Source organism: Gnatocerus cornutus, chromosome 5 (assembly GCF_029298725.1).
Source record: "Gnatocerus cornutus isolate USDA-ARS CGAHR chromosome 5, icGnaCorn1.1, whole genome shotgun sequence".
Taxonomy (NCBI): domain Eukaryota; kingdom Metazoa; phylum Arthropoda; class Insecta; order Coleoptera; family Tenebrionidae; genus Gnatocerus; species Gnatocerus cornutus.
Genome location: NC_142237.1, coordinates 5,253,818 through 5,278,946, shown reverse-complemented (window position 1 = coordinate 5,278,946; position 25,129 = coordinate 5,253,818). Strand labels below are relative to the sequence as shown.

General features: G+C 33.0%; 4 protein-coding genes across 5 annotated transcripts; 1 reads left to right on the top strand and 3 right to left on the bottom strand.

Moving 5' to 3' along the window:
• Positions 1–2,704: 2,704 nt before the first annotated feature.
• LOC148173847 (uncharacterized) lies at positions 2,705–7,491 on the bottom strand. Its single transcript, XM_088036601.1, has 17 exons — positions 7,232–7,491; positions 7,036–7,188; positions 6,823–6,987; positions 6,457–6,771; positions 5,910–6,152; positions 5,768–5,860; positions 5,625–5,716; positions 5,085–5,577; positions 4,796–5,034; positions 4,673–4,736; positions 4,441–4,622; positions 3,963–4,387; positions 3,722–3,908; positions 3,582–3,669; positions 3,457–3,524; positions 3,026–3,408; positions 2,705–2,969 (listed from the first exon to the last, which is right to left on the bottom strand). Exons 1-17 carry the CDS (start codon positions 7,485–7,487, stop codon positions 2,717–2,719), a joined length of 3,699 nt encoding a protein of 1,232 aa, XP_087892727.1. The 5' UTR covers positions 7,488–7,491; the 3' UTR covers positions 2,705–2,716.
• Positions 7,492–11,575: 4,084 nt separating this feature from the next.
• LOC148173846 (putative cytochrome P450 6a17) lies at positions 11,576–13,231 on the top strand. Its single transcript, XM_088036732.1, has 3 exons — positions 11,576–12,676; positions 12,723–12,968; positions 13,018–13,231. Exons 1-3 carry the CDS (start codon positions 11,599–11,601, stop codon positions 13,185–13,187), a joined length of 1,494 nt encoding a protein of 497 aa, XP_087892858.1. The 5' UTR covers positions 11,576–11,598; the 3' UTR covers positions 13,188–13,231.
• Positions 13,232–18,510: 5,279 nt separating this feature from the next.
• Positions 18,511–19,784, bottom strand: LOC148173845 (brachyurin-like). The gene is made up of 6 exons (XM_088037056.1): positions 19,633–19,784; positions 19,433–19,583; positions 19,225–19,391; positions 19,091–19,177; positions 18,902–19,041; positions 18,511–18,852 (listed from the first exon to the last, which is right to left on the bottom strand). The coding sequence occupies exons 1-6, from the start codon at positions 19,697–19,699 to the stop codon at positions 18,682–18,684; spliced, it is 783 nt and encodes a 260-aa protein (XP_087893182.1). The 5' UTR covers positions 19,700–19,784; the 3' UTR covers positions 18,511–18,681.
• A 447-nt stretch (positions 19,785–20,231) lies between these two features.
• LOC148173844 (brachyurin-like) lies at positions 20,232–24,559 on the bottom strand. 2 transcript variants are annotated; one of them, XR_015770110.1, is made up of 8 exons: positions 24,451–24,559; positions 24,257–24,404; positions 24,034–24,200; positions 21,548–21,634; positions 21,359–21,498; positions 21,130–21,308; positions 20,945–21,030; positions 20,232–20,449 (listed from the first exon to the last, which is right to left on the bottom strand). XR_015770110.1 is itself a non-coding variant. In XM_088035798.1 (6 exons), the coding sequence occupies exons 1-6, from the start codon at positions 24,512–24,514 to the stop codon at positions 21,144–21,146; spliced, it is 771 nt and encodes a 256-aa protein (XP_087891924.1). In that variant the 5' UTR covers positions 24,515–24,559; the 3' UTR covers positions 21,061–21,143. The 2 variants fall into 2 exon arrangements, 1 of the variants encoding a protein (XP_087891924.1); XM_088035798.1 differs by lacking the exons at positions 20,232–20,449; positions 20,945–21,030 and having other exon boundaries at positions 21,061–21,308.
• Positions 24,560–25,129: the final 570 nt, after the last annotated feature.

Genomic DNA, 25,129 nt, shown 5'->3' with positions numbered 1-25,129 from the left:
AGCATAAAAATTTGCGGGCTACCGCAACGGGACAGCTTCAAAAGATTCTCAAGTGCACATAATGAGGGTTTATTTGCTCAAGTTTGCACCCTGCGATAAGAACAGCATCCCTAAACAGGCCAGATGTCTCGTCATAAATGACAAAATACCGCAAACTGTTCGGTTGCGGTTGCCGTCTAATTTTTATGATTTTATGGTAGCTCAGACTAACTTGGCTGAACTATAACCGATGGTTGAATAGGCGTGCGTCTATTTTATGGTCCCCAACCGCAAGGATTAGACTGCCCGGTCCTCTCATAATGTGGCCATAAAATTTACTAGGTGTATGTCAACTGGGTTTACAATAAGCAGTGTTTGAGTGTCAACCCAGGCTTCAGAGCCGAAATTTATAGACCCCAACCGCATCGTCGTAAAAACTCTTAAAAGTCTAATCATCTGAGCAGGTCAGCGCTACATTATCTTGAAAGCTGTTCTAAGCAGAGCGCAAATATGTTAACAACATGATCAGTCTCCTTGCTACCCGCTTCGCATAAAATTAAATGTTCAGAATTAACCAACCCCTCGCCTTCCTTAAAGTTACGACTAGAAAATGTACCCTTCAAATAGTCACAAACATTTTCCAATGAAAAAACATTGCTAAATGTGATGAAGTGGGCGAGGCGACGCTTCTATGCATGCCACAGTTGCCTCAAGGTCAAACGTTCTTACTGCCAATGGGCCCGTTTAGCATATTTCAAATTAATAGAAAAAACTGTATGTTTCGATAGCAAAAGGTGATCTAAAGACCTCCTGAAATTTTGAAAACCATTCATCAATTAGATCCGAAGTTATACGGCTGGGAATTTTGAAAGTTCTGAATATGTCGTGTGACGTCACACCACGGTTAATTCAGCGCCGGCCGTGGGCAATTCGCATGGTTCTGGGTGAACTAAAATCATAGCACCTAAACGGCTTAAGATAATGATTGAAATTTTTTGAGTTAATGTTTTTAACTTGCTTTATTTAATTATGCAAAAAAAAAAATTATCTTGAAGTATAAGAACAAAAATAAATAAAAATACAAATACAATTTTTGAAGTTTCTTATTAATTTGTTATTAAAAATTTTCAAAAAAACATTAAAAAATAGTTAATCTGTATACGGAATGGTTCAACGTGATTTTCTCAAAAACAACAAGCGATCGGAATTTGAAATTTTGGGTACAAAAATAAGCCTACAAAACTAATCGAGTGAGAGTATGTATTCATATTTTAGGGATATACGCACAGTAAGGCGGCGGCGGAGCGGAAAAATCTCTTTTTCCGAAAGTGACATTTTTGATAGGATGTTCTATGTATTTAACACTTTTATGAGTTATAAAATTGCGGTATAATAATAATGATTTTTGGATTTTCTATGTCTAAAATTGAGAAACTGTAAATCTGTCTCTCAATTTTGTCACTCAGCCATTTGTTTTTAAAATTATTTACCAACATCTATTTTTGATATATGCCATTTAGTATCCAATACATGTATACTTTGATTTATAAAATATTTTTACTTATTTCACCATAAATCCTCATTCTTTCATGATCGTCGTACTTTTTTTGACCTACAAAGAAGCTCCGGTTTCCTTCGTTTTTGGACAAATCAATTCCTGTTCTAAATAATACTGTGTACAAATCGTCGAATTTAGGATGAACATTGTGGGAAAAACAGTATCAAAGGAGCAAAGTTTGGAGCCTGCAAGTCCATTTCCTCAACTTTCATAAATTCGTCAGCGTGCTGATAATGACATTATATATCAGTTATCACTTTTTATACAAGCTCGTCTGATCAAATACCGGTATGAAACCATCCAAAACGGTGCTAAAAATATTGGATGCCCGATATTTTCGAGCTACAAGAAAATTATATCGCCGAAAAAAAAGTGCTATTTTTGTAATGCACTATCACAGATATTTGGGCAAGTTTGAAACAAAAATGATAGGAGTATTATGTATTGTATGTACTTATTTACGACTTCACCTGTGCCGTTAAGAATGACTAAAGTTTTTTCAATAGTGTTGTATATCTGCATTTTTGACAGTCAAATATTATGTGGTAAAACGTCGGGTTTCATTATGATTTTACCACTTTTCGTTTTTAAGAACATATAATTTTCAATATCTTCTTCTGACTGTATTAAAAAAATGTGACAATAATCTACTGCCTTTATTTGAAACAAAATCACTTTGCCGCATAACTCGTTAACAAGTTATTCTTGTTTTTTCATTTTGAAGAAGACTGATAAATTGTGTAGCAGGTGCTATTACCGATGTGTTTCTAGTTACATTGGGAAACTACATATCTTTTGTATGGCATTTTTTAAATTCACATTATAATGTAAAATACGCTAGGCTCTCGGATATTTAAAACAACAGTAATTTGGAATCAGTAATGCTGAAATCTGACATCAGTATGGAGTGCGCCGAGTACCGTGGTGTGACGTCACGGCTAGCCACGCCCCGTTTCCCAAATCTACACTTTTGGGATTTTTTTTTAAGGGTGAAAGAATTGCTGAAAAAATTTAATTTTTTGGGAATCGGTTATTTACGCAAAGTACTTTCAAATTATGAAATAAAAAAAAAACGCTGAACGGGCCCATTGTTACCGATAAAAATCGCCAAGAGCTGCTGCCAACTTAACTTTTTAATATGTGGACCGATAGTAATGAGCTCTGGTATATGTATGTACATTAATCTATTGAAACATACACTGATTGATCTTTATATATTTTAAACATTTCGTTAAATTGATCTGTATTACCATTTAAGTACGCTAGAATTAAAAAATGGGCAAACATATACTGATCCAGTCTGCTAACCATGTAAGGTCGTTCATCTCGTAGCTGCTGAAGAATTCCATAACAATCAATCTTTTTTTTAGTAGCAGCCATTTTCATTGCAATGTCACATAAAATGTATGTCCCAGTCTTGCCACATCCTGAACTAAAATATTAATATATTGAAGAATTAGAATAATGAATAGAAGTTTTAAAACTTACTTAGAATGGACAACTACAGGTGTATGACGTCTGACTTTTTGAATGTCTTCCATCAAACCAATCAAACTTTGATATCTTGTGGGCAAACCTCCTTCTGGCCACGCTATGTACTGAAAATGATGAACTAAACGAGTCTGATCATTGAAATTCACTTGTATCTCTCGATGAATGCAATCTGTAGTGTATTTGGTCGAAATGCATTCTGTTAAAAATGGTCCAAACTTGTATTTGTGTTTTGGCCAGTATTGAACAAAATTATTATTAGTCTCGTTTAACATTATTATAACGTCAACGTTTTCTTGAAAAATCATCGACCAGAAATCGTGAATAGTAGACTCGAGGGGTGTTTGGGTCGAAATGAAAGCTTTTTCACATTCATATCCCTGAAAAATTATCTTATTCTAAGTTTAAAGTTCAAAATTATTATTTACATTAATATAGCTTGCGTTTATATAGTCTGTTTCGGAGTTCAATCGGAGAATTACTCGGTTATGGTCATCTAAAAAAAGTAAATTTGTATTTATCTGCAGTGTTCAAACTTATAGTGAATTCTTACATGGAATTACATTTTTGTAACAGTTTTTCGTGGAATTTATAACTTTCAATCCAAATTTGCATCGCCCAGTTTGAATTTTTGGGACACTCTAAAACAAGTACGCTTTTATAATTCAATATAAAAAAATAATTCGTAAAAACCTGAAATTGTCGAACTATTTTATTGTCATATGCATGATCTAGAAGAGTCGTTTTAAGGTAATCCTCAAATTTGTTAATGTGGATAGCTTTGGAAGCAGAATGACTGTTTTGAGAATGTTCTATCAAATCTAATTTTTCACACATTTTAATGTTTTCTTCTTTGGTGGAATTCCGTTTATGTTTAAATCTGCAATAATAAATGTTGTTAATTATGACGTTTGAAACATCTGAAACTACTAACACATAACAGCAGAAAATAAAAATTAATAAAGCTGTTACTACTAATAACAGTAGTATGATGACATAACTTTGTATTGTATCTTCATTCCTAAATTTTAGAGCAATGTTGCTTCCGTTGTATATGATATTTAAAGAGTAACTTTCAGTCATTTCATTATCAAGTTTACATGTTAAATCTATTTGTTCCCTGTTTCTTTCACATATTACTTCGTCAATGTTGTTTATTATAAAATGTAGCTTTGGATTATCAGGTCCAGGCTCAGGCGGTGTTAAATAGCACGTTTCTACACAAGAAATTACAAAGGGATCTGGTGAAAACTTCTCAATTGGATAAGACACAAGAAGTAAAATGTTGGATTTTTCTCCATTAAACTCATTTATTGCCCAAACGGAAATGTTATATTTTTTACCATATTTGATGGAGATCTGCAACACGTAAATCCATTAACATACATGTTAATATGTACTTATTTTTTTACTGTTTGATTATACTGCTCTTCATTGGTAATGTTAATTGAAATTGGACTGTTATTGTTAACTAAGACCAAGAATTTTTCGAGGGGTTTACCATAAGTGTATAGAGGATACATCCATGTCAAAGTGACTGCTTTTTCGGGTTGATATTTAACTGACAAATTTGTCGGGACACTTGTTTGAGGGGCTAAAATCGACCATTACACAAATCCTGTACAATACATAAAAATAAGTTACTTGTTTGAATACGAATGACTTTTTGTGGGCTGTAGTCTTCAACGTCGTAATTTTTGAACGATACCTGTGTGTTTAAGATTTTAGCATGGCAAGGGCATAAAACTAAAAAAACTTTACACATACCGAAAGGTAAAGATTGCTAGTATGGTACTTAGGGTATGGAACATGAGCACATTGATAACCCTCCCAGATTTTGCAAATAAATGTTGAATTAACGCGAGCTATGAGTTTATTTTCTTCATTTCGAACTGTGATGTTGTACGTTTCTATTCGTCCAGTTGGTGGATAATGTTCCATCCATTTTATCCACAAGGTGTCTTGGTGGTAGCGGTATACTGATAGATTTGCTACTGGAAGAGGACCTACAATAAACTTGCTTTATTTTAAAAGTACGTAAAGTTGTTAAACGTACTGCTTGGAGGTGTCTCGACCATTGTAAAAAACTTTCTCTTTTCTTCTTGCTCTCGTCTTCTAGCAACAACTGATACATCATAGGAAGTATACGGCAGTAATACAAAATTTAAAATGTAGGGACTATAGGTTTTTAACTCATGACTTTTTTTTACTTCTTCTTGGTAACACCATTTGCTGCGACATGTAAATGTGACTGTATAATTAATTGGTCCACTGAAATGATTACAATCGGTCAATTCTAGAGAACCGCCATTTGGGACTAAAATCAAAGATTTTGGTAATTCATCCATTAGTTTAATTTTGTCTGAGTTTGAAGAACCAGTAATAGTTTCGTCGATTAAAAAGGTTTTTTCGTTGACTTCACCATATAATTTAATTGTGCAATTTGAAAATGGTTCTTGTTGATCTATTATTGTTTTCACTATTGTGTTATTTAATATTAATAAACCACTAACATCTTCTGTACTATTAGAGCAGAAATGTCTGCGGCACTAAAAGTAAAATCATGATATCTAAATTGTCTAAATTTTTTACTCACTGCATAGGTTATCACATAGTTATTTACAATTTTAGAAGCTTGATTCCACGATAATTGGATAGAGTTATTCTGTACAGCTGCACATAGAGATTCTACAATTTGTTGTACTGATTTTCATTTTTCAGTTTTGTAATTTCACTTACTAGAGCAACCATTTTCTTGCTGAAGTTCGTCTCCTTTACATTCTTGGTTACATTTTTGTTGACAATTTAAACCCGAATGGTTCATTTTACAAGCTAAATCAAAAATCTCTACCATACAATTCTTATTGAATTTTAGACTAACCTTCATTGCAGTATGGTTTTTGATATCCCCAAGCGCACTGGCAATTGCTTTCTACGCATATGCGGTGACCCTCGCAGTAAGCATAAGATTTTCCCAAAAGTTGAGTACAAGTTATATTACAGTGTGTTCCAATATAGGGAAGCTGACAAGTCCTTTTTGAAAGATTGGTTCGATTTGTTGGATTCAAAACTGCACAAACGTAGTCTAATTTTTTTTTTCCATAAATTTGTGTACTGTAAGAAACTATAAAATGAAATTAAATAACTATTAAAGTTGTATGAGAGAAACCATGGGTGTAAATTGTTTTTCTAAGATTTTGATAGTGTTGCGACTTTCATTGGCATTGAAGGGTTAATCGTTTTATGAACACAGAGGTGAGCACGGAACAAACTAGAGCGGTTATGGCTTAGACTTTTAAAATTGTCTTAAGTGGTTTTGTTGATTTCGCGGTGTTGGTCTCAAATGTTATCAAAATCATAAGAAAAAATACTACCTCAAAACGTATAGAACTAAAACTGTTTACAATTAGACACCTATACTTAATTACCTATTTTGGGATAACAAGCCTTAATTTCATCTATGGCCCAATAACCATGAGCAGAGTGATATGTTACTCGAACAAAGGAAATGTTCTTTTCCACTTCACTGTCGCTCTCAATTTCAATTCTTTTCCATTTTCTAAATTCATTATTTGCATTAAAACCGTCGATAGTCTTGTGTTTGAGTATTTTGGTGTAGGATTCAAGAGTGATGTTTAAGTAATTACCTTTGTCTATGGATATATACATTGAAATGCATTTATTTGATCCAACATTAACAGTAGATTTATCAGAACTGGCTTTTTCTGAGTGCCAGTATTCATCTAAAAAATAAAGAATAAATATTTTGGTCAACAAACAAACAAAATGTATACATGTGTGTTCTTTGAATTTAGGCAACATTTGCGGCTCAATATTGTAAGTACGACCAGCATATGTGAAAGTGCTGCCAGATTTTCTCATATGTTTCCATTTACAAAAATCACTTCGATGAAATGTTTGTGTTGCTAGTTTACTTTCAGATTGGTTTTTAAAAAAATCTACAATTTAAATTACCAAAACTAAGCAATAACCAAATATCAACCTACATGCCAAAACCGATTTAAAAAATGTAATTCCGGGATTAGACAATTCTTTGAAGCGATTTGAATTTAAAACAAGGGAAGTTAAACTATCATCATTTAAGCAAATGGACAAACTTGTTGGCATATTCTCCAGGAAAGATGTTTTAAAGCTAAAATCTGAAAAGAGCTTTTTATTGATTAGATGTAACTTGTAACTCACCCATCCACCGTTCGTCAGTTACAATCTCAAAGTTGTTAACAGAGTTATTGAAAATCCAGTCAGTGCTATACCAATTTGTTATTTCTTGATTCGTTCTATAGATGACACAATTCTCGCAATTTTTAACATAAACAGCCGAGTATACAGAATCATCTGTTACTATACAAGTAATATTTTCGTCTTTAATTAATGTTATCACTTCACTAAAAACTAATGACAATGTTGTAAGAATATAAAGGAATGAAAGAAGCAACATTTTATTAAAGGGAATAAAACAGAAATATAGGATTTACTAGTGTATCCAAGCGATGCAATTTTCAAAATTATCTATGAGATAAGTAGGTACTACAAATTGGTTTTGATAACGACGATTATAAAAAAGCATGGTTGGTTTTGTATAGGCAATAGCTATCTAAACATTGTAATTTTTAAGTACATATTGGTCAATAATTGTTATGGATCTAATCAGAAATTTACAATCAATCAGTTTGAAAGAGGCTCGTAAAAAACAGCATTTTGTAGGGATTTACGTTGGTGAAGAGAATGTGAATACAAGAATCTGACATTAAAGAAATTCGTTTTACTCAACGACCGAAAGAAACGACTGGTCTCAGGCATTGCGCTGGATAATAATTATAGAATTTAATTCATTTATTAATTTTTATTAGTAAACTATAAGAATTATTAGCATTCGTTATTTGCGATTTGTATCATAAACAAGGGATGTCGCTCTAAACAAATGTTACCGAATAAATTACGTATCGCGTTAATTTGCATAGACAAACGGGAGCACAAAATGTTACAATTTGACGTAATCTTTCTAACCCTTCAAAAATTTTAATATATTGTAGATCGATACAACTACAGTGTTCATTTGTACAACGAATTACCTGATTCTATTTAAACTTTGAAATATTTGAAATTCTAAAAAGACATTAAACCTTTTCTCGTGAAGCATGCATTTTACAACATAGAGGAAGTTATTATTAAATTAAGAGACGTCAAATTTAATGACAGTAATAATCTTAATTCTTGTTGTTAGTTATTGTTATACCATTTATATTACTTATGTTCTGTATTTTTTGTGACGATTTGTAAACTTTTTGTTAACAGTTGGTAGAAGGTATAAACAAATAAATTAATTTTTAATTTTTAGGTAGGTATACTATTAGCGACAGCCAAATGTGAGCGATTTTTTCGTTATCATGGATTTTTCTCTAATTTTCTATAATGTAAATTAGACTTTGAGCAATGGCGTTTTTCTTAATTCTTTTCTAAACATTTGATCTCAGATATCGAACACTAAAACGGCAATTATTCACATCTGTCATAATTTTCATCAACTGTCTCAAGAATACGGATAAATTCTTTAGTATTATTAACATACAGTTCTTGATCGTAGTTATTTGCTTGGATTACTAACTACAATCTCCCTCCCAAAAAGCATCTAAAATAATTTTCTTCTAATTAGCCCATATTTTATTAATTATTATACCACTCTTACGTAATTATTTGTTGATTGAAACACATTTACGGACAGCTTTATTGGTGAACTTTTCTTTGTCTTTATTTCTTTTACTGTGAAAATAATATTATATTGAACTGTACAATTGTTTTGATGTTATCTTGAATGACCACTTTCCAAAAATCGAGAAGAATATTTTGATTTGGTTGTTAAGTTTAATAAGTTTAATTACAAAATTAGAAATTACAACAAACGTTTTGGACCTGCATATTATTTATGTATTTTCTAAAAGATTTTTTATCAAATCAGTCTAAATATTACAAGAAAAATCAAGTCTTAAATTTTTTATAAAAAGTACTAAATAAAATATTTACTTACTTGATTAAAATGTAAAGTGCTAATGAAGTTGCTAATAACGATAATTAAATTAACAGTATCATTTGCCATGATAAACATGATTCTTCTAGGATTGCCGATTTGCCCGAAATGTTAAACGATTTTCCATTGTCGTCTTGAAACTTCAAACTATAATTTTTACGAGTTTTTTAGAGAGATTGTCTTACAGCATCATTATCTAAATCTACGCCTAAATATTCTTGGTCCACCAGGTTACTTGACAAGAACTCTCTTGTATCAACATTTTTTGTTTTATTAAATGGTATTACCAAAATTTTGTAAGTGCTAAAAATAAAATAATAATCTCAAGTTATTTACGACTTAAATTCACTTTAATGATAAAATTAATCTGCATCTTAAATTTCCTCAAGATAAAGTTTATTATTTATAGTAGTGCAATTTTAGGACCAATTACCTTTTTTCATTAAATTCTCTAGGTTCTGGAATTAGTCTGTAATATACTGTGGAGTTTGTCTCAACTAATACGTCTTTGTGGAATGAAAAGTAAGATCAATGGAAATAAATCTTGCGAGTATTTTGTTAGCTTTGCCTTTAAAAGTGTTGAAAGCGCGAACAGAAGTCTTATAATCCATGCCATGTTCGACTGGAACCTAAAATATAGATAAAATTAAAAAGATTCTGATATATGGTGTCCCAGAATTCGCGCCTAGCCGAAAAAAGGCGGATGCCGACAGCAATCAGGACGTCAAAAATGCAATTTGTTTTGTTCTGATGTGCATTAAAATTGAGAAATTACTTAACGAAAATGACCAATCCCAGAAGCGAAAGCACAAAAAATATTAATGTTGCTAGGTTTTATAATTAAATCCTAAAGAGGATAAATTGATTTGATCCACTATATTTTTATAACTGACTTCTAATGTCAATTTGACAGATAAAAACCACACAATGGCGGTTCTAAAAAGAACCGTTTTATTAAAACAAGAAACAGAACGAGGCACATGGTATAAGAGTTAAATCAAATGCTTGAACAAACCACCATTATTTTGGACACACAGATGACCTCTTCTAACCAAACTTTGACATGCATTTTGAATCATGTCCTGCGTAATGCCATCCACAGCTCCCTGAATGCGTTGTTTGAGCTCCGCTTCAGCATTTAGCGGCACCTCATAAATAACTAGTGGCTTTCGGTGATAAGCCATTCGCGAAAATCTCTTCTGACCGGATAATCCTCAGGAACTAAATGTTGAACCCTGGTATAGTGGGTACGGGTGCCTATGATCAGTCGCAAGGATTCTTTGTACAGAGAATCTTCCGATGTCTAACTGCCGTGCCACAGTTCAAATACTTTGCGTGGGGTCTTCATCAACCGCTTCTTTACTTTCAACAGTCCTGGCCTGTCTCGGTGCTCCACCAACTTCGCGCCGATCTGTTAATAACTGACCAGTGTGTTTAGCTCTAGAAATAACACGAAGAATCGTTTTGTTGTCCGGATAATGATCACGACCTGGAAAACCTTCTGGATACGTTCTAACTGCTAACGCCGATTTTCGATCGTACTTTCCAAAAATAAGACATGTTTTGAGGCATTCTGCTGCCAAGTGCATCCTGAGCCGTATTAAGATATTTGTTAACACCAAACACTAATTAGGAAACCAGCAAGCGAGAAAAACCGAAAGAAACGCCGTTGACACACTCCACTTGACTTTCCACTGTGTGAATTGTCCTGCCGCCGGGTCATTCGTCATTCAACGCTCGTCAACCAGTGGATCATTCCTGTCATTCTAAAGTCAATCAAATTTACAGTAGATCAGATTGTTTATATAATAGTCAAGGGATAAAACTTAAACTGGTCTCCTAGCAACATGCGAGTGTATCGTCCAGACAATTTACACGTGGCCTTGTGATTGGTCAACTGGTGATTGGTCATGTCTTTTTTCAGTTTCTGTTAGAGTTGGAACTTTTTTTTTTAGCAATTTACACAATAACAGCTTTCCCCGATAACTCCAGTTTTCGGTTAGGCATGAGTTTTGGGACAAGCTGTATTTACAAAACGTTTTTTTGACAATTTGCCTCAAAGGTGTCGAAAGATACAAAAAATCAATAATCCAGCTTGGTACATGACTATTAAATAATTTAATCACTAAACAGATTTATTAAACTTTGACCTTGAAATGTTGAAATCTAAAAAAATTTTGATAACATCAAATAAAGCTGACCTCTTGTTTTAATAATATGCTCATCGCCATAAGTTAAGTCGCTCTTTCTAGTTTCAGACAAATTATAAATAAAATACAATTATTACAATTATAATTACGACGCTCGCCAATCGCCAATCGCCAAGAAAAGCATTGTAGTTCATAGAAATTAACGTTGGAGGTTAAAACCTCTTTCGTTTTTATACAAGAATTCTAAAATTGTTGCCTATTTGCTATAATATCAGATCAAGCATGTTGAAAACAATTTTAACCGACACCACCGTGACTTGAACAATTTCAAATCGAAATAAATACTGAAGAAACCGATTTTACTCCTCATCATCATGACTTCACTCTTCCAATTGATTTTATTTCCGTGCGAGCTTCTTCTTTTCGTAATTTGTATTTATTACGTTTACTACCGGCGATGTTTCGGCTACTGGACTAAAAAAGGCCTTCCAATTCTTCGTCCCACGTTTCCAACAGGAGATCTCGCTTTAGCAGCATGGGGCAAAGAAAGTATCTTCATTCGCCTTCAAAACATTTACCACGAGTTCAAATCCAGAGGTCATAAACATGGTGGCATCTACTTCTTCAACGGACCCATCTACGTACCAATCCATCCAGATCTGATTAAGCGGGTGTTAGTGACGGATTTTGAACACTTTGTAGATAGAGGGATGTACGAAAATTCCGAGAAACTGCCTTTAAGTTCGCACGTTTTTTCCATGAAAGGCGAGCAATGGAAGAATATAAGAATGAAGATGTCTCCGACTTTCACTTCTGGAAAAATGAAAAGTATGTACAGTATCGTGGTGAAATATTGTGATAACTTAGTGAAAGTGTTGGAGCCTTTAAATGGTTGCGAAGTTGACATCAAAGATGTGTGCAGACGTTTCACTTGCGACATTATCGGTTCTACTTCTTTCGGCATCGACTGTAATGGACTCGTAAATCCGGAAGCTGAGTTCATGCGCATGGTTGAAAGAATTTTTAGTCACTCCACCTGGAAGTTGCTGAAAGTGGCTTTAGAAGAAGGCCTTCAAAATCCTGGAAATATCATCAAAATCTCACATAGCGATAAAATTGTAGAAACTTATTTCACGAATTTAGTGAGAGAAACAGTAGAATACAGAGACAAAAATAAAATCACTAGAGACGATTTCTTGAACATTCTCATTCAACTCCGAGACTCTGAAGAAATGTCTTTGACTGAGATTGTCGCTCAATCGTTTCTCTTCTTTACTGCCGGTTTTGAAACCTCCACACTCACAATGAGTTATTGTCTTCACGAGTTGGCGCACAACGAGGTACTTCAAGATCGTATTAGAGAAGAGGTGCAAAAGAGTTTGGGACTTGATAGTTCCAAATATAGTTATGAAGACATTATGACACTGCCTTGTCTTGACAAGATCGTAAAAGGTTAGTTCTGATGCTATAGTAGCAAGTACTATTTTTCAATTTCTAGAGGCTCTAAGAAAGTACCCACCAGCTGCCATGTTAAACAGAATTTGTGTGAAAAACTACAAGATTCCAGGCACTGAGACTGTCATAGAGAAAGGAACGCCTGTTATTATTCCGCTGTTGGGACTTCAACGGGATTCAGAGTACTTTCCAGATCCTTTGAAATTTGATCCAGAGCGGTTCAATGGAGAAAATAAAATTAATCCGTACACTTATATGCCCTTTGGAACAGGACCACGAAACTGTATTGGTACGTAAAAAAGGGTCGAGAATTTATAATGTAATTTAGTTTTTTTTAGGTTTGAGATTTGGGTACATGCAAACTAAGTTAGGACTTGCTACACTTTTGACCAACTACAAGTTCTTTCCTAGTCCTAAAACACCACGACATCTTGTGCTAGATCCCAGTACCACCACTATTGCAATGAATGTTTTAGGTGGGATACATACGCGAATTATTAAGATTTAATAAAAATAAAGTTCTCTATGAATCAAATTATACAATTTAACATATACAGTATGGCCTATCTAAGGCTATGTTTTCGTCTCAATTTAACCTGAAACCATTTAATAATGTTTTATCTTATAAAGGGGCGATAATAACACGCGTTTGCTGAAAATCAACCATATTGCAAATCTAGATTCCAAGAAAAAGAGCAAAAAGTAAGCCAACATTTTCAATAGCTTTTTGGACGTCCCTAACTTCTGTTTCAATTTGACTATGATATTCAAAATTACAGAAACTTATTCTGACTCTCTTATGGTTTGTTATTTCGATCTTTTGTGAATTATTGCCACACATAAACCGTTAAAATATGTAGAAAATTAAGTGCCTGAATGGTCTTATGAACTTGGTTTTTATACTATTTTTCCTAATTTGTTCTTGAAACAAAGCAATTTTTCCTATTTCCGTATTCGTTTTCAGTGCTATAATATCCCATTTCGATACGCAATGCTATAATAGCTTTGTTTCCATAGCAACTTAGATTATCCAAAAATACAATTTATTCCCAAACACCAAATTTCGTCAAAAAACGCTGACGCGCGATTCGATAGCAATGCTATCAACATCAGAGCGATGATTATACATTAACCAAATTTTTTGACGAAATTTGGTGTTAAGAATAAATTGTATTTTTGGATAATTTTTGTCAAGTTTGTCTGTTTGTCTGTTTTATCAAGTTTTCAACATTTTGTGTCACAAATGTCATCTATCCTTTGGTTTACTTTAGATTGTAACAAAAATCTTATTAGGTGAAAATGTCGCTTTGTCGATTTTAATTAACGATTTCTGGTAATCAAAAAATGCAACATGCCCGAGTTAATCAAAATCAAAGTGATTTAAAATTTGGTGTAAACGTAGTGCCATTGCGCCGTCATAATTTTGGAAACTAACTGATGAAATAGAGTTTTTTCCGAAAATTTTTAACACAATTTGTGTTAGATTTAAAATAAAAAAAAAAACAAAAATTTGTATGATACTTATGTTGAAAAAATTTGAATTCGCGAGAATTTTCGCAAAAACTCAAAAATCGCTACAAATTTTTGCGTCAGCTTCTAAAGCTTTGTCAATTAAGAGCGTATGCAAATTTTCAAAATTTCATCTTAAAGACGATCTTGGAGGTGGACACAAGTGTTGCCGGAGTCTGCATGTATTTGAAAGTATTTTATTTATATTTTATTATTATTAACTAAAAAAATAGAAATCAAAAGTACTTTTTGTAATTAATTTTACGTAAGAAAACTTTTCGGAAACAATTTAAATACAACGGGCTTGAGAGAAAGAGTGCAAATGTCTTTACACCCTAGGCAACATGCCTTCACCCCTGGCAGGTCTACCGAAACTGCTCTACACGAAGTGGTAGGCAGAATTGAGAGATCCTTGGAGGTGAAGCAGTCAACTCTAGGAGTATTTATAGATATCGAAGGATCGTTTGATAAAACCACCTTCTCTTCAATCAGAACCGCCCTGTTAAAATATAACGTCTCCCCGACTCTTGTCGAGTGAATTGGACACATGTTGCAGTGGAGGACAATCACAGTAGGCCACGGAGCCGTAAATACAAAGGCTGTAGTGGGACGAGGCTGTCCGCAAGGCGGAGTCTTGTCACCGTTGCTATGGAACATAGTGATTAACAGCCTACTTGAAATTCTAAACGACCATGGATTTTATACCGTCGGGTATGCAGATGACATTGTTATCATGATTACTGGAAACTTTGAGGGAGTCCTGTGCAACTCAATGCAAGAAGCTCTCTCGATAATTCAGAAATGGTGTGAAAAGAACAGTCTGACAGTGAATCCTCACAAAACAGAGCTTGTTCTTTTCACAAACAAAAGAAGGCCCGCCCCTATGCGTCTATCTTCAATTTTCGGTACTTCCTTACAGCTTGCAAAAGAGGTAAAATATCTGGGCATCACTTGATAGTAAGCTGAACTGGAGTAGACACCTTGAAGTAAAAACCGAAAAAGCATATAGGGCTTTTTGGCAATGTCGATCAGCCATTGGCACTACCTGGGGCTTAACTCCAAGGGTGGTTCTTTGGCTGTACACTGCAATCATAAGACCTATGATCCTTGATCTATGACGTTAATGGTGTTTAATCTGTTTGATTTTAAACTCGATTGTTTGGTTTATAGAGTGTTATCTAGGAGACGGAATTTTTGGTCGCTGTGCATCACATTTAAAAAATTACCAACAGGAAAAAGTTCCAAAAAAAAACCTTTTATTACAAGATAAAACTATAAGAAGTACAACAACGGCATGCAGTATGTTAATATAAGATATGTTCGAAAAAACCATCATTATTTTGGATATTTTGAATTTTGTCGCCATTTTCAATGAGGAGTTTACAGCGTGTCCCAGAACTCGTAACACAGAGAAAAATGATTATGGAGGCAACAATTCTAAACCAAAATTTCGAATCAAAATTTTTTTAGCTCAAAAAATAATCGAGTTAAGACGAAAAAACGGTAGCTAATCTTGAAGCAGAACAGTATTTGAAAATCGGTAACTATGGACACATAGTCATATGAGCATTACACTCTCGTTTCCAAGGATATTTTACTCAATCTCTAGAATAAGTTTCCGAAATTGGTTGTTAATTTTTTATCCTCTCTCGAAGAGGTACTATTAAACTTAATCATTTTTTGTTTTGAAATTTACCATCTGTATTATATTAATTATAAAAGTGTTTTGAGTCTACTAAAATTTGTATATTTGGTTTAGGTTGATCATGACAATTAATATTCGAAATAAGTGCAAAATTAACAAATAATTTTTATTCAAATGTTTTTTCCGTTATCATAGAATAGCAGAACATTTCGATAACTATAATATAGAATCTCCTTCGATGGTGCAAATTGGGATTTATTTTTTTTACGTGTTGTACATTTGACAAAAAATTCAAAACAAAAGAAACAAAAGAATCAAAGTTTTGTTATTCACAGAAATATAGAAAAATGTTAAAAAACAATAAATTTAATTTGTACGCGTCACATCCGTGACACCACAATAATTATTTGTGTACCAAAGCCAAAAAATGTTTTTTTTTTGACCGTGTTACACACAAGACTTTTTAGGCGATATTAAATTTACAAGTTAATTAATTTTTATTTATGATTTATTGATTTAATTATTTATAACAACTAAATAATTGTAAATATTTATGAATCCTTCAGAAAAGTTCATATTTTCTTTATCTACATTTGCAGTTTTGGCATGTTTAGCTTCACAATTTGTATGAATTAGGTTTGATGTGCTTTTTGATATTGTTGCAGCAGCCCTGCTAGACATGTTCATTTTCAATAATTCGTCTTTCTTGTATTTTACAGCAGTTTGTCGATTTGATTTTACCCAAATAATTATAAAATTACGGGTAATATTGGTATCTTTATGTAATATGTTAAATTATGTTTGCGTCCAGAAAAGACTTTCTTTTAGGTTGCTTTTGGGACCTAAAAATTTCTGTTTGATGATAAATGATAAATTGTATTTTTTTTTTAATTTTGAATAATTGAATAAACCATCTGGTCCGCTGCAAATTTAATTAACGTCAGCGGGGTGACAACTACAAGGTTGACCTTGGTTGTTCTTGTTCTTTTTAGTTTGCAAAAAAATTAATAATTAAATTTGTTTTTGAAAATTAGCTTAATGATAAGGCCACTTTCTATAATATAAAGAAGATTTAACAGGGCATAGGGAGACATTGTTTTACGTGTTTAAAAATAAATTTTAGATAGTTATAACAGTTGGTTCTTGTAATATTTATTTAAATAAGAGTCACAAAAATGTTTTATTACTGTCGAGAACCTCTACGTCTTAATACTGCTTTTTTTTAAGACGTGACATAAAAAAAAATTTTTGTACCTAACGGTAAATAATAATTATTACAACAATACATTCATTTTAAATTTAATAATTATTACTACTCCTATTATTAAATTTTCCGAATACAACTAATAAAACATTGTTCAGTAAATATTTGAAGTTATTTGTATTTACCGCTTTTATATTCAACCATGTATAATTCGTAGCCAAATAGTATTAACCCGTTCGTAATCTAAGTTCTTTTATAAATCTATTTTTATTAAAATTCTTAAGTTTTTTTCACCTCCTGTAAAATTTGCCTGACTGGAGTTAGCAGGTTAACACTCTTAACTGACGATATGGTGAAAAATTTTGAAAGTTGGATTTTTTTTGCATAACACCATTCAAATATCAGCAATTGAATAAATAAAACCTGCCATTACAAAACTTTGTAAATGCTATTTTAATAATTTTACAGAACACGAAAATTAGATATTTACATAACAAGTACGGAAAGTGACCAATTTCGCACGAGTGTAAAAGTATATGCACGAGGCGCCAGCCGAATTCAGATATTACACGAGTACAAGAAAGACACTTTCCGACGAATTATGTACACTATTTTTTCTACGACCTTTCATCATCAGGAAGAAACCATAAGTTTCGACAATAGTTCATTTCTTATCTATTCTAAATGCCATTTTTCTACAACCTCATAAAAAAGTGACGTATGCCACATATTTAGATGGTCCATATTTTGGTACATCCATTTCCGAAAGTAAAAGTGTGATATGAATATATCCGCACAAACCGGTCAAAACTAATTTGTCAAAAACGACCTAACCAATTAATTTTTACCATTATGCATGTTGTTTTACAGTAATCGTCTAGATATTTGAGACAAAATTCAGGAGTTACATTTGTATTTGAAAATAACTGTCAATTGTGACAGGTCTGTGCGGATATATTCATATCACACTAGTGACTTTTACTTTCGGAAATGGATGTACGAAAACATCAACTTTCGGAGTCATTAACTGTGTGGAAAATGTCACTTTCATATGGGGTCGTAGGAAAAGATACTTACATAACAAGTGCGGAAAGTGACCAATTTCGCACGAGTGTGATTGTAGATATTACACGAGTGCAAGAAACCTAATGATTATCGGTTTTTTATTAATTTTTAACTGTTATTAAGGTATAACGTTTTGCTTTAGATAGAAATAATCTTTTATACAAGGAAATAAATGTATCTATAATATTTGAACAAAATTTTAAGTAAGTCACGAAGGACAGTACTGCCAATCTTCCATACCCAAAGTAACAAGTTGTATTGCTGTATTGCTCCCGGTCTTGCTCTCTGGGGTCATGAGTTCTGAGACACTCTGTATAATTCGGCTTTTTATGCACGGTTCCGCCATTACTGCAGTCTTCCGAAATGTTTATAAAAAAAAGACCAATTTTTTAACACACGCTCATCACAAATTTCTGAAATTTTCATTTATCGATCAAAAATAATTTTGTACATTTATACATATTGATATTCTGTGTACTTATTATTCCTTATTAGCTCATCAACCGTTCAAATTTACAGAACTACAGATAACTACGTATAATGTATAACACCTATATGTATAATAAATATCTGAACTGGCTAAGTTTCTGCATTTATAGTTTCTGAAACCCAGGTGTAGTAAGGCCTTGTCCTGGTATATCCAGAAGGATCAGTGGTTTCACACCCATTTCCACTTATAAAAGTTGCAATTCCATACATTGAATACTCATTATCGTTGTGGTACGTAAGAACCGGACCACCGTTATCGCCCTAAAATAATCCGTTGATTAAAATAACACTCATTTGTGTAGTCTCTTACTATACATGCTCCTTCGTTGTAATTTCCTTCAAAACAAAGCATATTTTCAGTTACTTGAGACCCGTAGTACACACTACACCCTTCGAAGGTCAAAGCTGCTCCGCCAACGTACTGTAAGTGCTCAACGGGCCCAGGTTCAGCTAGAGTGTTTTCTTAATTTTCAAACCGACCAAAGTTAGAGGTACTTACAGTCGCTAGTTTGACCCCATCCTATAATTACAAGGTCTTCTCCGTTTGTTATAGTGTTGTAGTTAAAAGAAACAGGCTTAATATAGTCTGAAATGAGAATTTATTATCATTATATCAGCTTTCAAAATACATACCAGAGAAAGTTACATTCATTCTTAATTTAATGAGTCCAACATCAGCTACAAGTGTTGAATGATTATACTCAGGATGAATAACATACTCAGACGAGGTAAAAGTTTGCCGATTTTCGTCAGGAAGAGTTAGACTGGCCGATCCTAGTTGAATCGTGAACAGAGTGGCACTGAACAAGAATAGAAGCACTTTCTTCATAAGATAACTTACTTGTAGACACAAGTCGCTGAAGTTAGAACCCATCGAGAAGTGATCAGGACACCTCCACAGAAATATCTGCTATCTGTTGTTTGGATATGAATAGCAGCAGCAAAGGGAAACTGGCCAGCTCGAGCAGCAGCTCCACCGATGACCCTTGTGTCTAAAAACAAGTCGTTTGTGTTAGAGTTCACTGTTTTTAAAGTAGCTACCAGGTTTAGCGTCTACTTTAACTACAAGCAGAGCAACGCCGATCAGTAAATTTACACAAATCTTCATTATGAGTTTGTATATAAGAAAAGCGTGCCACTGACTGATGTACCTAATATACTTATAGTTAAAAACTATTGCTTGATCTATGACCTTAATTGTGTTTAATCTGTTTGATCTTAAACTCGAGTGTTTGATTTATCGAGTGCAGCTATCTCCAAGGAGGAATTTTTGCTGTGCTACACATCTAAAAAATCAAACATTACAAACAGTAGAAAGTATAATTATTACTAGAAAAAAATGAACCTGGAGAAGATATTTTTATGCTTCCCAATCGGAAAATCTCACAATTTTTTTTAAATACAGTTTACATAGATGTTGCATTGTTTTTGTCATTGTTTACTCATTATTTGTTATATTCTTTAACCACTCCACATATGGATAGATCCTTGGGTATCCAGAAGAATTACCACTTACAAAACTTGCAATTCCTTGAAGCAATGAAGGACTACCAATGTAATTTAGCAACAGTGGAGTTCCAGTATCACCCTATCAACATATTTTACCATCAAGAACCAAAATTATGGCACATTACCTGACAAATTCCTTCTTTCTCCTTACCAACTGTATACATCATGTTATCTTTTATCTGATTACCATAAATGATCTTACATTCTTCATATGAAATTGTGGTCAAATTGGTAACATATCGTAACTCGTCGGACAGTTGTGTAAATTTCCATACGCTTATAGTAGATCAAACTCTAGAATGTTATGCAAAAACTTGTTTTTATCACCAACAGTTTGGCGTCGCGACGTCTAAAAAATGCAATTTTTAGAGATTTTAAGATTTTTATGAAAACAATCGTTAACCTAATCAATTTTCAGTATACCTGTATTAAAAATTTGTAGGCTATTACTTTAGATTTTATGTATTTTGTATTTAAAATTTAAGAATTATACCTATCATGTTTCGAAAATTATGACGTCACTGTTAAATTTTTGTAAGCAGGTTCTACAACTTGATCAATTATAATTTAAACATTAAAAGTAATTTTTGGCGTGACATAAAAGTTACCAGAGTCTATATGGTCTTCTAAGAATAAAAAAATCTCAACATTTATTTCGGGGTGCTTTAAGTAATTCTTTAAATAAAAACCAAACACAGTGCATCACAATTTTGGCAAAATAAACGAAACAGTTTTGATAAAAACGCAAATGATCACCCTTAAACATTTATAGGAATTTAATTTAATTTAATTTAATAGGCGCTCGTCTCAAGATAACGTCATAGTGAGATGCCCAATATCTTACCTATAATTCTTTATACCATGGGACCAATCAGAAAGCAAATGCACACTTTCTCTAGTGCCATTGTATGCTTGTCAACTCGCTTAAGCCTATAGGTCAATCGTCAGTATCCATCAAAATATGTTACAAGAAAAGTATGTGTTTTTTATTATAATTAATAATATCTTGCAAGAATAAAATTTACGTACAAATTGTACATTGCTCATGTGTATGTGTAATTCCTAATCCACTCCCCATAAGGGTAAGCTCTTGAATACCCAGAAGGATCACTAGTTTCACATCCATTAGCACTGACAAAGCTTGCAACTCCTTGAAGCATTGGAACACCACCACGATAATAAACTATCATTGGAGTTCCAGTGTCACCCTAAACAAAATTATCTCTTATAGAAAACAACAAGACGACAACTTACCTACATGACAAATTCCTTGATTGTAATTCCCAACTAAGCAAACCATTTTATCAATAATCTGGTTTCCGTATGTAATTTTACATTCTTCATTTGAAATTATAGCTAGAGCATTGATATAATATAACTCGTCCGAGAGGCCGTTATCTAAAAAAATATATTAGTTGCAAATACAAATTCTACCACATTGAAATACCGTCGTTAGTTTGTCCCCATCCTGCAATCTGAACAGTAGCTCCGGGGGTTAGATCAAAAATTGTTAAACTCATGGAGGAAATATAGTCTAAAATTATGTTTACAACATACTATTACAGGGGGTTCGTTTTATCTGACCATGCCTGACCTATTTGGTGTAGACAAAACACATTATACGTTCCATAAAAGCACTTCGTGGCTTTTGGTTTCAAATATCTAGTAGTCACAAATTGTAAAAAAAAAATTCTAATTTGTATTTTAAAGATTCCCATGTTGATATGGAAACAAAGCTATTATAGCATCGCGTATCGAAATGGGATATTACAGCACTGAAAACGAATGAAGAAATAGCAAAATAGTACATTATTACACGTATTTCATAAGGCGAGTATTGTAGCACGAATGAGTTTTGACCACCACGAGCGCAGCGAGGAGTGGTCAAATAGAATGAGTGCTACAAGTCGTCTTATGAAATGAGTGTAATATACTATTTTTTCTACTTTGCATTGTTAATAAATTTAAAAATTGCTTTTGAAAGAATTTTTTTTCGATTAGGGATTTTTGACAAGTTAGGTTGGTGTCAAAAGAGGTAATGACATTTGCCTAACAAAATTTCAATTCAAATAATTACTGATGTTTTCTGTTTAATTTTACAAAATTAGGTATTACAACGTTTGCTTTTCTTCTGGTTCATTATTCCTAAATTCATATTTTCGTGATCATGATGATGATCATCATTGAGATTTTGATTCAACGTTCAAGTATCGGCATAATAACATAGCCAACATAACCAAAAAAAAATTCTGTTTTGCGTGCTATAATAAAAACAATTGTTTTTATTGTGAAACGCGTTTGCGTTTCACAATGAAAGTATTGTTAACGCAAAGTAGAAAAATAGTGTTTTATAATGGCCAATTTGGTGTACGCCTACGGCTCGTTTTGTATGGGGCGAGTGCACCAATGTCATTATAAAACAAGTCCTTTATACTATTTTTTTCTATTTCGCTTTCATAATGAAGATATTTCGATACGCGTTTGAGCGTATTTCGGTATCGTAATGGACCAATCTCGTGTCAATATTTCCAGGAACTTATATTTTTCTTATGTTTGCAGTAGACAAACCGTCACCCTACCGTCAACGTTGACAATTTAGATTTTGGTTTTAAAAAACCATGATAAATCGATCAATACACTATTATTTCTTGTTGCACTTGGCTTAATACTTTATCAGAGAAAAACTCTTTGGATGCAAGAGAACCATCATGATCATGATCAACATCTTCGCTCTCTTGCGCTCCGGTAACCTCAAAACGTCACACCTGTCAAACTGACTGAAATTAGATTTGGCTAATTCGATTTTTTCCCTGAACATTTTGCAATTGCCAACTACCTTAAAATTCCCTAGATTTCAAAATCAAGTTTTTTCGTTTAAAATAAGGCGAAATAGAAAAAATAGCGTATGATACTTGTTCATAATGCATTTTGCCGCACTTACTACTCTATGACACTCCTCGCTGCGCTCGTCGTGTCCTAAAAACGTGCGTGCGGCAAAATGTTCATTATGAAACGCGTTTCATTTTCGAATTTGTCTCTTCTTTTTAATAAAAAATTTAGATTTTCAAATTCTAAGACTTTTCGTTTTACACGATTGGTAATGGTTTTGTAACCACGACTTGCCACTTGATTTTCAAATTCAATTTAAAATTTGACATTTATTGAGTTTCACTATCACTGAATTTTGACTTAACGTAACCTAACCTTACAACCAGTATTCACATCTATTATATTTAGGTACAATTATTGTTGACCGCAAAGGACAATTCAATTATATTGATACATTTTTTATTCACGCAGCAATTTATTAAACACGAATCGTAAAATCCAAATTCACCAAGAACTTGACAGGAAACAGGTCACAGCCTAATTAGTTCTGCCAATTCTTAAAAACAAAATTTCCTACTTTGAGTTCTTTTATAGATACCTATAAACGACTCCAAATTGAGTACTTTAATGGACCTATTAGAGCGGCAAATTCGAAAAAAATATTTTGGGTAAAGTTGCATACAATATGTATAATGGGTTGCCTATGCAAAAATTTTCGAGAATGAGCAGATAAAATGGACGCTCTGCATTTATAGTAACAAGTACAAGGTGTTTATAAATGTTTTTAGCATCAAGGGTGGCTCTGAAATTCCTGCCGTGCACTATTTTGCCGCTTTGTTTTCATATTGAATATAACTATCTTGAAAATTATTTATTACATTCATGACGTTTCAGTTACAGTTTTGGTCCAAGTTGGTTAAATTTTCAGGTTTTAAACCACAACTAGAACAGTTTATTTCTCAAAATTTACTTTGCTCTATGTTTGAGGTTAACTGCAAATGTCAGTTGAAAAATCGAAACCCGCATTTGTAATAAGCGGCAAATTTTTTTAACATTTCATAGCCACCCTTGATTATAAACATTTATAAACATCTTGTATCTAACCCGTGTAAGTTATATCCATTCTCAATTTGATTAAACCGATGTCATTTTCTAAAGTCAATGGATTATATTCTGGATGCAAAACATATTCATCAGTTGCCAATTTCAAGGAGGTCGAACTTAGATTTTTTAGACTATTAGTCCCTAGATAAATTGTAAACAGAGTGGCTCTAAAACAGAAATGAAATAGACCTACTTACGTAAATGAACTACACTAGATTACTACCCATCGACACATTGACCCGCAGTTATAATCCATTGTTGATTAACTAGAGCACCGCCACAAAAGAACTGACCATCAGTTGTTGTTTTATAAATAGCGGCTAGAAATGGAAACTGTCCTGCTCTGGCTATTTCACCTCCAACAATACGATCTAAAAACAATTAGATAAATTAGGGAAATTTTGTGGTCATTCTTACTTTGTTGAGCATAAGAGGAATCCCAACATATACAAATAAGAACAAGAACATTTAAACTTCTCATTTTTGCAGAAAACTGGTTTTTGACCGTGTTTAGTTCAAACTGTCGTTTAGGTAATCATTTAATCTATTAAAGATATTTTTGTGGTTATCTTTGAGCTTATCTAGCGAATTCTCTATACGCTAATGTTTCCATTTATCTTTCTAAATTAAAAGTCGATGAATCTTTAGTATGAGATAATTTATTTTATTTTCATTTATATTTGCATATTTTTTCTTATTATTACATTTTAGTTTACGCATTTGTAACATTTTGAATCCAACTCAAGTAGGGATAAACCCTTGTATATCCCGAAGGATCAGTACTTTCGCATCCTAATGCACTCAAAAGGTTTGCAACTCTTTGAAGATAGGGATAAGCGCCGATATAATACCATATCAAAAGAGTACCGGTGTCTCCCTAAACAAAAATATCTTATTACCAAAAACCCTTCAAAACTACAAACATACGTGACAAATTCCTTGATTATAAGTTCCTACCAAACAAACCATATAATCCGTAACTTGATTACTGTAGAGGTAGTTTTATAAATTGCAGCTAAAAATGGAAATTGTCTGGTTGCAGCTTTCTCGTCTCCAATTATGCGAGCTGAAAACAGATTATTTATTTTATGAATTT